This window comes from Cervus elaphus, chromosome 12, assembly GCF_910594005.1.
Source record: "Cervus elaphus chromosome 12, mCerEla1.1, whole genome shotgun sequence".
Taxonomy (NCBI): Eukaryota; Metazoa; Chordata; class Mammalia; order Artiodactyla; family Cervidae; genus Cervus; species Cervus elaphus.
In genome coordinates, this window is record NC_057826.1 from 74,891,337 (window position 1) to 74,904,999 (window position 13,663).

Here is a 13,663-nt window from a genome sequence, read left to right on the forward strand (position 1 = left end):
GAGAATAAGTTGCTTATCCACTACCACATAGGTAGTTAGTAGCAGAAGTGTATCCCTCAGTCCTGTCTGACTCTTTGCGACCCCATGGACTGTAACCCGGCAGGCTCCTTTGTTCATGGAATTCTCCAGGCAAGAATACTGGAGTGGGTTGCCATTTCCTTCTCCAGGGGATCTTCCCGACCCAGGGATCAAACCATGTTCTGAGCCACCAGGGAAGCCACGTTAATAGCAGAACCAGGACTCAAATGCAGTTTCTTAAAACGCCTGTCTTAGGTATTAATGTAGATTAATGTTGTAGGTACTTGTGTGGATGTATATATGTCACATTGCCAGTAGCAAAGAGGGAACTGGACATTAATTTAAACAGAAGTTTTGAGCAGTGATAGATCTGACTTTAAGATGATCTTGTTGGCTTTTGTCCCCACCCTCCCCCACCTTAAGATAGTGGAGAGTCTCAAGGACAATAATATAAAAAATGTCAAGATATATTTTCCTTAGGAGTTGGATATTGGAATAGGAAGAAGAGTTATTTTTTAGGTCATCTTGGATTCTTCTTGGGAATGGTAGAAGGGATACAAATTGATCAGCACAAGAACTGGATGTATTAGGTATGACATTTGCCTTTTATTTATTTGTGATTTGAGGTACAATAAACTGTACATATTTAAAGCCTTGGATCAGTCTTAACATATGTATATACCTGTGACACTATCATCACAATCAAGGTAATGAATCTTTCCACCATCCCCCAAAGGTTCTTTTGCCCTATGCTATCCATCCCTCCCTTTATCATGGACCCCAGAAAGTCAGCTGCTTATTGTTACAGATTACTTTGCATGGACTTAGATATACTGCTTTTTCATTGATTTTCTGTTCGATCCATCTTTTTTGTTGTTTTTCTCTCCCCTTTTTTCTTGATTTTTTTGGTTACTTTATTACTTTTTAATACTTTTCCTAGTGATTACAACATACACGCCTATTACTCAGAATCTAGTTAAAGTTACTGTTGTTGTTGCTTAGTCACTAAGTCATGTTCAACTCTTTTGCCATCCTATGGACTGTAGCCTGCCAAGCTTCTCTGTCCATGGGATTTCCCAGGCAGGAATACTGGAGTGGGTTGCTATTTCCTTCTCCAGGGGATCTTCCTGACCCAGGGATCGAAACTGCATCTCCTGCACTGCAGATGGAATCTTCACTACTGAGCCACCTGGGAAGCCCAGTTAGAGTTAATATTGTTCCGTTTCATGGAAAATGTTGAAATCTTGTACAATATGTCTCTTTATCCACCAGTACTGAGGTTTTTTTTTTTTAAATTATTGTCCATATATATTACATTTACAGACACTGAAAACCTTACAGCAGAATGTTATAACTTTTGCTTTAAATAGTTGTATGTGTTTTAAGGTTTAATGAAAGAATAAGTAAGAGGTGTTATATTTATCAGCTGTTTACCTTTTCTAGTATTCTTCCTTCATTCCTGAAGATGCAGTTTCCTCTGATACCATGGAGTTTTCCTCTGATAATGTGTCATGATGTATTTCCCTTCAGTCTTGAAAAACTTTTAAAGCATTTCTTCTAGGCTAGGTCTGCTGACAACTATATTTTTCAGTTGTCCTTCAACTTACAATTTTTTTTTCTAAAATTTAAAAACTATGAATTTTCCATCAGTTCACAAGAGCATGATAAAGCATATGGCAACTGAAAGGCTAGGTCTTTTCAGTGCCTAAAGCAGAGCTGTTTTGTTTTCACGTTTCTCTTTCCTTATTTTTCAATGACTTCATTTTTGCTCGTTTTTAATGAATCATGGTTTTTGGTGTTCTGAGCTGTCTGTGAAGACTCATTAGTCTTTCTGGCAATCAATATATGTCTTAGAGTCCTGTCATCATCTTTAAAGGAGAATATTCTATTTCTCCTCTTTTCTTCAATTATGAGATGTTTCTTCTACCACCATAGACAATTGGAGAATTTCCTTGCATTCTTCCAGTGCAGAGGAAATAGCACTTTTCCAAGGCTTCAAACCGTCCTGTGGACATTGAATTTACGCATGCTGGATTTTGCCAATACCCAGTGACACTGAGAGGAGATAGAATGACTGCTAGCCTGAGAGCCAGCAAGAATTCCTCCTCATAGCTTAATTTTTACTATGTTTTTTTTTTTTTTCCTAACCTAACTTTCATCCTCAATATCATCCCATTCACTTTCTATATTCTGGAAATAAGTGTAAATCTCTCATCTCTTGAAGACCCCTAATATTTTTACTCTTAAGGGTTTTGGCTTATTCTCTTTGTATTTCTACTCTTTTAGTTAAGAGGAAATTTGAAAGAGATGAGAGGTAACTATGCAGGACTAGGAATCAGAAGTCCACAATTACAGACTACAAATTTACAAACTAACAGATTACTACATCGTTTACATGAAAGTTAGTCTTGACAGGAAAGAACACATGAATGAAAAACCCCAGGAGAGGACTGGGCTCATTCTCCTGGAATCAAAGAAAATACGCTTTCTGACTTTTGTCATAGGGCCTCATTAGTCATAGAGAAAACAGAGAATGTCTCCATTCCCAGGTTTTCAGAGATCATTCTTTTTTTTTGGCCTGTGGCATGCAGGATCTTCCCTGACCAAGGATCAAACCGGTGCCCCCTGCACTGGCAGTGTGGAGTCAAGCACTGGACCCCCAGAGAAGCCCCAGAGATTGGTCTTTTGGTGTGGTTGTATTTCCTCTGACCACAGAAATTTCTGTAATTGCATTTCCTTTGGCCCTTAAGGCAAAGCCTTCCCAACTAGAGTTACTTCTTTCAACACGGCAGCACTACTCTCATCAATATGGACTCTGTCTTATTTTTTGCCACTTTCATTCATTTCCCTCAACATCCCTGACCACTTTGTTGTTGTTGTTCAGTTATGTCTGGCTCTTTGCAACCCCGTGGACTACAGCATGACAGGCTTCCCTGTCCTTTACCATCTCCTGGAGCTTGCTTAAACTTATGTCCATTGAGTGGGTGATGCCATTCAACCATCTCAAGTTCTGTCGTCCCCTTCTCCTCCTGCCTACAATCTTTCCCAGCATCAGGGTCTTTTCTAATGAGTCAGTTCTTCACATCAGGTAGCCAAAGTATTGGAGCTCCAGTGTCAGTCCTCCCAATGAATATTCAGGGTTAAGTTCCTTTAGGATTGACTTGTTTGATCTCCTCGCAGTCCAAGGGACTCTCAAGAGTCTTCTCCAACACCACAGTTCAAAAGCATCAATTTCTCAGTGCTCTTTCTGGTCCCACTCTCACATCCATACATGAATAGTGGAAAAACCATAGCTTTAACTAGATGGACCTTTGTTGGCAAAGTAATGACTCTGCTTTTTAATATGTTGTCAAAGTTTGTCATAGCTTTTCTTCCAAGGAACACACTTCTTTAATTTCACGGATGCTGTCACAACCCTCAGTGATTTTGGAGCTCAAGAAAATAAAGTCTGTCACTGTTTCCATTGTTTCCCCATCTATTTGCCATGAATTGATGGGACCAGATGCCATGATCTTAGTTTTCTGAATGTTGAGTTTTAAGCCAGCTTTTTCACTCTTCTCTTTCACCTTCATCAAGAAGCTCTTTAGTTCCTCTTTGCTTTCTGCCATAAGGGTGGTGTCATCTGCATATCTGAGGGTATCGATATTTCTCCCTGCAATCTTGATTCCCACTTGTGCTTCATCTAGCCCAGCATTTCTGATGTTGTACTCTGCATAGAAGTTAAATAAGCAGGGTGACAATACATAGCCTTGACATACTCCTTTCCCAATTTGAAACCAGTCCATTGTTCCATGTCCGGTTCTAACTGTTGCTTCTTGACCTGCATACAGGTTTTGCAGGAGGCAGGCAAGGTGATCTGGGATTCCCATCTCTAAGAATTTTCCTGTTTATTGTGATCCACACAGTTAAAGGCTTTAGCGTAGTCAGTGCAGCAGAAGTAGATGTTTTTCTGGAATTCTCTTGCTTTTTCTGTGGTCCAGTGGATATTGGCAATTTGATCTCTGGATCCTCTGCCTTTTCTAAATTGAGCTTGAGCATCTGGAAGTTCTTGGGTCACATATTGTTGAAGCCTGGCTTGGAGAATTTTGAGCATTCTTTTGCTAGCAAGTGAAATGAGTGCAATTGTATGGTAGTTTAAACATTCTTTGGCATTGCTTTTCTTTGGGATTGGAGTGAAAACTGACTTTTTCCAGTCCTGTGGCGACTGCTGAGTTTTCCAAATTTGCTGGCATATTGAGTGCAGCACTTTCACAGCATCATCTTGTAGGATTCAAAATAACTCATCCAGAATTCCATCACCTCCTCTAGCTTTGTTTGTAGTGATGCTTCCTAAAGCCCACTTGACTTCAGTCTCCAAGGTGTGTGGCTTTAGGTGAGTGATCACACCATCCTGGTCTTTTATGTCATTAAGATCTTTTTTGTATAGTTTTTCTGCGTATTTTTGCCACGTCTTAAGATTTTCTGCTTCTGTTAGGTCCATACCATTTCTGTCCTTTATTGTGCCTGTCTTTGTATGAAATGTTCCCTTGGTATCTCTAATTTTCTTGAAGAGACCTCTAGTCCTTCCCATTTGATTGTTTTTCTCTACTTCTTTGCACTGTTCACTTAAGAAGGCTTTCTTATCTCTCCTTGCTATTCTTTGGAACTCTGCATTCAGATGGATATATCTTCCCTTTTCTCCTTTGCCTTTCGTTTCTCTTCTTTTGTCAACTATTTGTAAAGCTTCCTCGATAACCATTTTGCCTTTTGCATTTCTTTTTCTTGGGGATGATTTTGATCGCTGCTTCCTGTACAATGTTACAAACCTCCGTCCATAATTCTTCAGGCACTCTGTCTATCAAATCTAATCCTTCCAATCTATCTGTCACTTCCACTGTATAATTGCAAGGGATTTGATTTAGCTCATACCTGAATGGCCTAGTGGTTTTCCCTACTTTCTTTAAGTCTGAATTTTGCAGTAAGGAGTTCATGATCTGAGCCACAGTCAGCTCTCAGTCTTTTTTTTTTTTTTTTTTGCTGACTGTATATAGAGATTCTCCATCTTGGCTGCAAAAAATATAATCAATCTGATTTTGGTATTGACCATCTGGTGATGTCCATGTGTAGAGTCAAGGAATACCCTAGGGGATGAAAGAGCACCACGAAGGAAGGAGCCTGCACCCCTGAATCACTGCACCCAGCAGAGTTGCCCTGTCAACCTGATCTCTCACCTAGATGGAGGTATTTATTTGAGAGAGCAGTCACATTCTTTAAGCCAGTGCATTTTGGGGTGGGAGAAGGGAGATCTTAGTTACTACAGTGTACCCTAATTAACTTAGGTTCATTTGAGGAAAATGCAATGATATTATCATGGCAGAACCAACTTTCCTACCTAATTAGGTGACAGAATCCTCTAGAAGGTAGAGTGGGGAGAGGACAAAACCAAAATTCTAGACCCAAAGCACTAGATCTGGTCTTGTTTTTGTTGACTCTATCAAGATTCTCCATCTTTGGCTGCAAAGAATATAAGCAATCTGATTTTGCTGTTGACCATCTGGTGATATTCATGTGTAGAGTCTCTCTTGTGTTGTTGGAAGAAGGTGTTTGCTATGACCAGTGTGTTCTCTTGGCAAAACTCTTGTTATCCTTTGCCCTGCCTCATTTTGTACTCCAAGGCCAAATTTGCCTGTTACTCCAGGTATCTCTTGGCTGCCTACTTTTGCATTCCAGTTCCCTATGATGAAAAGAACATCTTTTTTTGCCGTAATTCTAAAAGGTCTTGTGGGTCTTCTTAGAACCCTTCAACTTCAGCTTCTTCGGCATTAATGGTTGGGGCATAGACTTGCATTACTGTGATATTGAATGGTTTACCTTGGAAACGAACAGAGATCATTTCACAGTTTTTGAGATTGCACCAAAGTACTGACCACTACCTCTGGCAATCTCCAATCTGTTCTCCATAAGCTTATTTTTTTTCTTTTTTAAGATTCCATATATAAGTAATATCATTAAATATTTGTCTGTATCTCTCTGACTTATTTCATTACTTTAAGGCTTTCATGATGCATATATGTTATTGAAAATAGCTTGATGTTTTCTTCTACGAGTTTTATGTTTTCAGGTCTTATGATCAAGTCTTTAAACCATTTGAGTTGATTTTTTTATGGGGTATAATAGGGGTGCTCTTTCATTCCCCTGCATGTGGCTGTGCAGTTTTCTCCTCACCATTTATTGAAAACATTGTCCTTGATTCATTATATATTCTTTTATTGTAAATTAACTGGTCATATATATGTGAATTTTTTCTGGGCTCTCCATCCATTCCATTGATCAGTGTGATTGTTTTTATGTCAATATCAAATAGTTTTATTGCTCTAGCTTGTAATATAGCTTGAAGTCAGGAAGTGTGATGCCTCCTACTTTGCTATTCTTTCTCAAGATTGCTTTGGATATTCAGGATCATTTTTAGTTCTATAAAAATTTTAAGATATAAATTTTAAGATATAAAAATTTTTCTATTTCTGTGAAAAGTGCCATTGGCATTTTGATACAGATTACATTGAAACTATGGGCTTCCCAGGTGATTCCGTGGTAAAGAATCTGCCTGCCAATTCAGGAGATGTGGGTTCAATCCCTGGGTCGGCAAGATCCCCTGGAGCAGGAAACGACAACCTGCTCCGTTATTCTTGCCTGGAAAATTGCATGGACAGAAGAGCCTGGCAGGCTACAATCCGTGAGGTTGCAAAGATTTGGACACCACTGAACATGCCCACATGCGTTGAACCTATAGATTGCTTTGGGTAGTAGGAATATTTTAGCAATATTAATTCTTCCAATACATGAGAACAATATATCTTTCCATTTATTTGTGTCTCCTTCAGTTTTCTTCACCAATGTCTTATAGTTTTGGGCCCTGTCTTTATGTCTAAAAGATTTCACAAGCATCATGTGGACTCATGAGCATTAGTCAAAGAAAACATCTTTGCCATCTTCCATCACCACCATGACAGATCTGTCTGAAGCATTTAGTCTAATTCCAAAGATTCTCATAGACTCAAATTCCAACTCTGAGATACCTTTTAAAAACTGATTTCTTGGTGAAGTAACTTGTTACTCTACTTTTATATGACACCTAATTTCTATAGGCTTTCCTGATGGCTCAGATGGTTAAACATCTGCCTGCAATGCAGGAGACCCAGGTTCGATCCCTGGGTCAGGAAGATCTTCTGGAGAAGGAAATGGTAACCCACTCTAGTACTCTTGCCTGGAAAATTCCATGGACAGAGGAACCTGGTAGGCTACAGTCCATGGGGTTGCAAAGAGTCGGACACAACTGAGTGACTTCACTTTCTTTTATTTTTTTCAATTTCTGTAGACTCTAAGACTAACACACCATCATAGATTTGGGATGGTAAAAACATATTGGGAAGACGGAAGTTTTTGATATAGCTCAGAAAGTAAAAGGAAGACACTGATTAGCTCTTCGTGGGGCCTTGGAATCTTTGGTTCTACATTTGGCCTTCAGAGGGCGATGTTGCACAAACTAAAGATCTTATTCGGCTTCCTCTGTTCAGTTCTTCCTGTAGCTTGCTGAGTTCTTTGCAGAGGCAAGAGAGAGGAATCAGACATCACACATCAGAAAGCTGCAGGCTCATGTCAGCAGCTTTTGTATTTTTATCTTAGCAGGGAACTTGTCCAGCCTTAAACTTCTTTTTCCTGCCATTGTCCTGTCTGCTCAGGGGAGATCATTCAGAAAAGACTTCACAGCATTTCCACTGCTCAGCCATGCTACTCTTGCTCATCTCAATACTGGGGATATTTGCGCTGAGTGAGTAAAATTTCTTAGTGGTCTGTAGTTCTACAGACTCTTACTACAAATACAGTTCTTTTCATAGTGATGTCTGCATTGTTTTTAGTGACGTGACATTGATTTTGCAGATTCCAGAGGCCAGTCAGTGACCCAGCCTGATGATCCTGTTTTGGTCTCTGAAGGAACCTCATTGGAGCTGAAGTGTAACTATTCCTACGGTGCAACTCCCTATCTCTTCTGGTATGTCCAGCACCCCAGGCAAAGACCCCAGCTGCTCCTCAAGTACTTTTCCGGGAACACCGTGGTTCAAGGCATTAGAGGCTTCGTGGCTGAATTTAAGAGCAGTGAATTTTCCTTCAACCTGAGGAAATTCTCAGCCCGTTGGAGTGACTCGGCTGAGTACTTCTGTGCACTGAGTGACACAGTGCCTGGGACCGCAGGAGGAGTTGAACACAAACCACTGGCGGTGGTGGAGTTTTCAGACACTCAAGATCGCTTCTTGTTTTATTTTAAGCGATCTTTTCCTATATGATTGCAAATGAGGCAAAGAGAGCTGAGCAGACAGAGGTACTTTTATATAAGCCTACAGTTCCATGTCTGGTAAATCTTATTTCGGGAAATTTTTACTTCGTTTAGAAACCACATAACAATAAATAGTTAAGATCCTAGAATGATGTTCTTATCATGTACTAATCAGATGCTTAAGGAGTTGCCTTTAGGTTGACTATTTTAAGGGATTGACTGTATGGGTTTTCATTTACCACTTTGTGTCTTGCTCAAGACAGAAAACAAAAGATGAACTGCTCATGTTCTCTCCCTGAAAATTTGCCTCCTTAACTTGGTCATTCACAGAAAATTTTCTTGAGTTGTTTTCCCCCTGGGTCTCACTGTGTTGGTCACAAAGTGTTAGAATATTTTCTCTGAATATTTATTTCACTTAGGAGGAATTCCGAAGTTGGTTAACACTAAAGAGATTGATTAGAATCTTATGGGGCTTAGAAAACTGTTATAGTCATGTTAGTTCTGGCAACTATTTAAGAATAGTACCTAAGGAGAATGGAGATTTATAATTCATTCATCTAAAGAGTTTTTCTCAGTTATAAAAGTAGCTTCTCATTCTTTTGGTATTCTCTTAAATTCTATAAATCTACACCAGAAATTTGTGAATGTAACTCCTTTGTACTTTCTTCCGGCTATGGACATTTCCCCCCGCTGCCTTGCTTTCACCTGTTCTTGTATGATTTCACTGTTAGAATGTTAGAGTTTGATTCTTACATGTTAAAATTGTGGTAATTAATCAGGTAGTAAGTTTAGCAGTTCAAATTCTGTTAGAATATTGATAAGAATTTTAATGAATACTCAGATGATACTGGAACCAGTATAAATTTGTGATACATATAAACTTTTTGTCTAGGATGGGAAGAATTGTATAAGAAGCTTTTATAGTCCTTGTGTTCTTTTTTTTAATTTTTTTATTAGTTGGAGGCTAATTACTTCTCAACATTTCAGTGGGTTTTGTCATACATTGACATGAATCAGCCATGGAGTTACATGTATTCCCCGTAGTCCTTGTGTTCTTAAGGACTTGGAACATAACGAGTACTCTAGAGAAAGAGGAGAAGGAGGAGGAGGGAGTTTTCTGGTTGCCTATCTGGCCTACACTATAATGTATAAGGGGCTTTTCCCAGGTGGCTCAGTGGTAAAAAATCCACCTGCCAATTCAGGCGATGTGGGTTCAGTCCCTGGGTTGGGAAAATCCCCTGGAGAAGGAAATGGCAACCCACTCCAGTACTCTTGCCTGGAAAATCCCATGGACAGAGGAGCCTGGTGGGCTACAGTCCACTGGGTTGCAGAGTTGGACGTGACTCAATGATTAAAGAGCAGCAGCAGCAAAATGTATAAGGAGATACGTGCACAGGAGCTCTCAAAACGCAAAGGGAATGAGTAGAGTGTGACCAAGGTTTATCTTAGTGAAATGGTGAGTCTGAAAATAACAATAGTTTTAGGACCTACTGATATGGTTTGTAATAAATGTGTTTAAGTGATTGCTGGGTAGGTATAAGAAAAGTAAATGAGGTATTGGAGAAACACAATTAAGAACAAGAAATGTGTGCTCATTTAATGTCTCTTTCCCTCCCTCCCTTCCTTTCTGTTTTTTGCATCACACTCTCCTCTACCTCTCTTTCCAGGTGACTCACTGTCATTGGTTAAACCACATGCCCTGAAGGACTACAGGGGGCACTTTATCTAGGAGAAGATTTTGATTTGAAGTTTTTCTTTTGATTCTGAACTCAAGCTGAGTTTGAAGAAAAATAAGTCCTATACCAAGGATCCCAAGAAGCTGGGAGACCATAATCCAACCTCCCAACCCTAACCCTGCCTGTGAAATCAAAGTGGTCTTCCTCCCTCCCTGGGTCCCTCCCTTCTTTCTTTTTATTAATAATTCATTGTTATTTATATGATTGTATGATTTTTAGAAGTTTTCTACAATAATAAATTATATTAGGAACAAAATGAAAATCTTGAACTACTTTATCTATGAAATTAACAATTTGGACTTTTCCAGTAATAAATTAGGGCATCCCTGGTAGCTCAGCTGGTAAAGAATCCACATACAATGCAGGAGACCCTGGTTTGATTCCTCGTCAGGAACATCTGCTGGAGAAGGGATAGGCTCCCCACTCCAGTATTCTTGGGCTTCCCTGGTGGCTCAACTGGTAAAGAATCTGCCCACAATGCGGGAGTCCTGGGTTCAATCCCTGGGTTGGGAAGATCCCCTGGAGAAGGGAATGGCTACCCACTCCAGTATTCTGGCCTGGAGAATTCCATGGACTGTATAGTCCATAGGTTCGCAAAGAGTTGGACACGGCTGAGTGACTTTCACTTCCTAGATAGTACCAGTTGGAAGACAGCTTGATAGGATGGTGCTGTGTGTAACAGGGTTCAGCTTGTGCTTTGAATCAGAGACCATTGTATGCTACTGTCTCCATGTAGCCAGAAGACATGGGACCTGGAATCAAAAGAAGGGAGTGGCTCCTCTCACTGTTACACCTAATAATCCATTAACAAACTTCAATAGATTTCCAAGCTGGCAACTTTATGCATGTAGATCTGGAGATCTTAGTCCCTAAGGGAAGAATTCTTTCACCAGAGGGTAAAACAATGGCTCCAGTCAATGGACAATGAGACTGGATATTTTGGGCTCTCTAGCCATCAACTCAACATGGAAGAATAAAGAACCTATTAGCTGGAGTGATTGATCTGGAATAACAAGAGGATATTGGATTGCTTTCATACAATGGAAGCAAGGAATACTGTGTTTGGAGCCTCTTACTACTTTCATGTCCAGTGACTAAGCTTAATGGAAAACATCAGCAGTCAAAACTAGTACAAGACCACTGAAAACTCAGATCTTTCTGGAATAAAGGTTTGGGTCACTCAAACAGGCAAAGAACCAAGACCTGGAAGGTTATGACTTCAAGTTGTTTTTTTTGTGACATTTCATATAATAGGATATTAAAATTTTAATTTTAATTATTGATATTAATAATTTTAATTATTAATAATACTTATTAAGTATTAATTAATTATTAAATTGACCCTTGTGTTAGGTTTCTAAGGCTGCCATAATAAAATACCTTAGCCTGGGTGGCTTAAGTAGCAAACATTTGTTTTCTCACAGTTCTAGATGCTATGAATCTAACATTTGGGTGTCAGCAGGGTTAGTTTCTTGGAGGCCTTTTGCCTTTGTAGATGACTCCTTTCTCACTGCTTTTGCCAAGTCTTCCTTCTGTTTCTTCATGTCTGTGTCCAAATTTCCTCTTCTTCTAAGGACACTACTTACATGGATTAGTACCCATATGACTTCATTTTATCTTAAGACTGTTTTAAAGGCCAGATACAGCCAGATTCTGAGTACTGGGAATTAGACTTCAACATACGAATTTGGGTGGGGGATATGATTGTCAGTAAAAACCCTTCAGTAAATAAATGTGAAGTTCATAAATAAGACAGCTGAGGCCTTCCTTGATTAAAACTTTCCCTAATTTCTGGTACACAGAATGATTATGTATAATTTTGAGGATGAGGTTTCCCACTTTCTCTTGATGTGTTTTTAGAGAAACTTGAAAAGTGGTTCCTTTTAAATGACACATTTAAAAATGCTTCCTTAAAGCTGTTAGTCATAGCTGTCTCTGACTTTTTGCTGTGTCAGATTATGAAATGTCCTCATTTTTAGTTTCATCCTTTTCTGTAAGTAAATCTTAATTTGTGTTTCATCACTGCTAACTTTCTTCCACTCTTTTTTTCTGTTTGAAAATTAATCTTTTTGAACTTAAAATTTGGTCTTACCTTGCAGAAATTAATTTTGTTCACTAACTTGGTGTCCTCGTGGACTCCTTCACTGCCCCTTAAGCAGAATTGATGTTCCTTTGGAATGTCTCTTTGATGGGTCTGGTGGGTTCACTGGGTAAGGGAGGGGGCTTCAATCCTTACACACAGGGCAGTAGGAACAACCATCAATAGGGGAAGGGCCGTATAGAGGGTAGTATATGCATAGTATGGAATACAGTACAGCAGAAGAACCTATGTTAATATATATACATATATATATTAACCCATGTTAATTTAATAAGACCTACAAGATTTATTATTGAGTCCATAAAGCAAGTTATAGAAATGTATCACAATATGCATCATTTTGTATTAAATAAAAACTAAATAAAATACTAAAAATGCTATATATTTTCTATTGGTTTGTATATTTAGTATACCTACAGTAAGTGCCCTACATAGGAATGAGTTCTGTTCTGAGAGCACGTTCGTTAAGCCCAGTATGTTTGTAAGTCCAACAAAGTTAGCCTAGGTACCCAACTGACACAACTGAGTATATAGTACTGTACTGTAGTAGGTTTATAATACTTTGTCACACAATAATATATAACAAACAAACAAGCACAAAAAGTAAAGAAAACCCCTTTAATCTCACAGTACAGTGCCTTGAAAAGTACAGCAGCACAGTACAACAGCTGACATACAGGGATTAGCATTGAGTGAAGAGGCAGGAAGAGTTACTGATGGAGGAGGGAGAGGAGGTGGGAGATGGTACAGCTGAAGGGTCATCAGCAATAGGAGACGGAGGGCAGACTGTGATTTCATTCACACCTGATGATGACGGCATACGTTCTGCTTCCCTGCTGGATTCAATTCTATCTACCCTCTTGAAAAAAATGATCCAGGGCTTGTCTGGGTGGTAACTCTTTTTCTCATCATAAAAGACACAGTAGCACTGGACTGCATTCTGAACAACTGCTGCAAACTTTGTGTACTGTTCTATGTTCCGGTCCTCTGCCTCAGAAACTAACAGCGTCTCCTCCAACAAAGAAAATCCCCTTGCCATTTCCTGCTTTGTGAATCTCTTTGGTTCTTTAGTTACTTCTTCCTCTCGTCTATCTTCATCCTTACTCTGGGCCTTCAGTTCAGATCTTCATTAGTAAGCCCCATGTTTGCATCTTTGAAAGCTCTCAACTTGTAGGTTCATATGTAGGAGACTTACTGTATATAAACCTATAGTACCTGCAGGCATCAATTCAAATCTACGAGTGATCAAAACAGTCAAATTTGGAAGTGAAGAGTCAAAGAGAATTTTAATTTATATTATTTTATAATTATTAAATATATTTATATTTAATATAAATAATATTTATATAAATTTATTTATATATTTATAATTATTACATAATTATTTTATAATTATTTATATTATTTTAATCCCCCATAGATTCATGAATTCCTCTTAATGTTACACTTAATAAAATTATAAAAGCTTTCCTAAAATTGTATCCATATTCTGCTATA

At 38.8% G+C, this 13,663-nt stretch overlaps 1 gene segment (V, D, J or C); it reads left to right on the plus strand.

The window, feature by feature from the left end:
- The first annotated feature begins 7,632 nt into the window (after positions 1–7,632).
- Positions 7,633–8,339, plus strand: LOC122705694. The segment is given in 2 exon segments: positions 7,633–7,825; positions 7,936–8,339. Coding segments are annotated over 2 exon segments (447 nt in total).
- Positions 8,340–13,663: the final 5,324 nt, after the last annotated feature.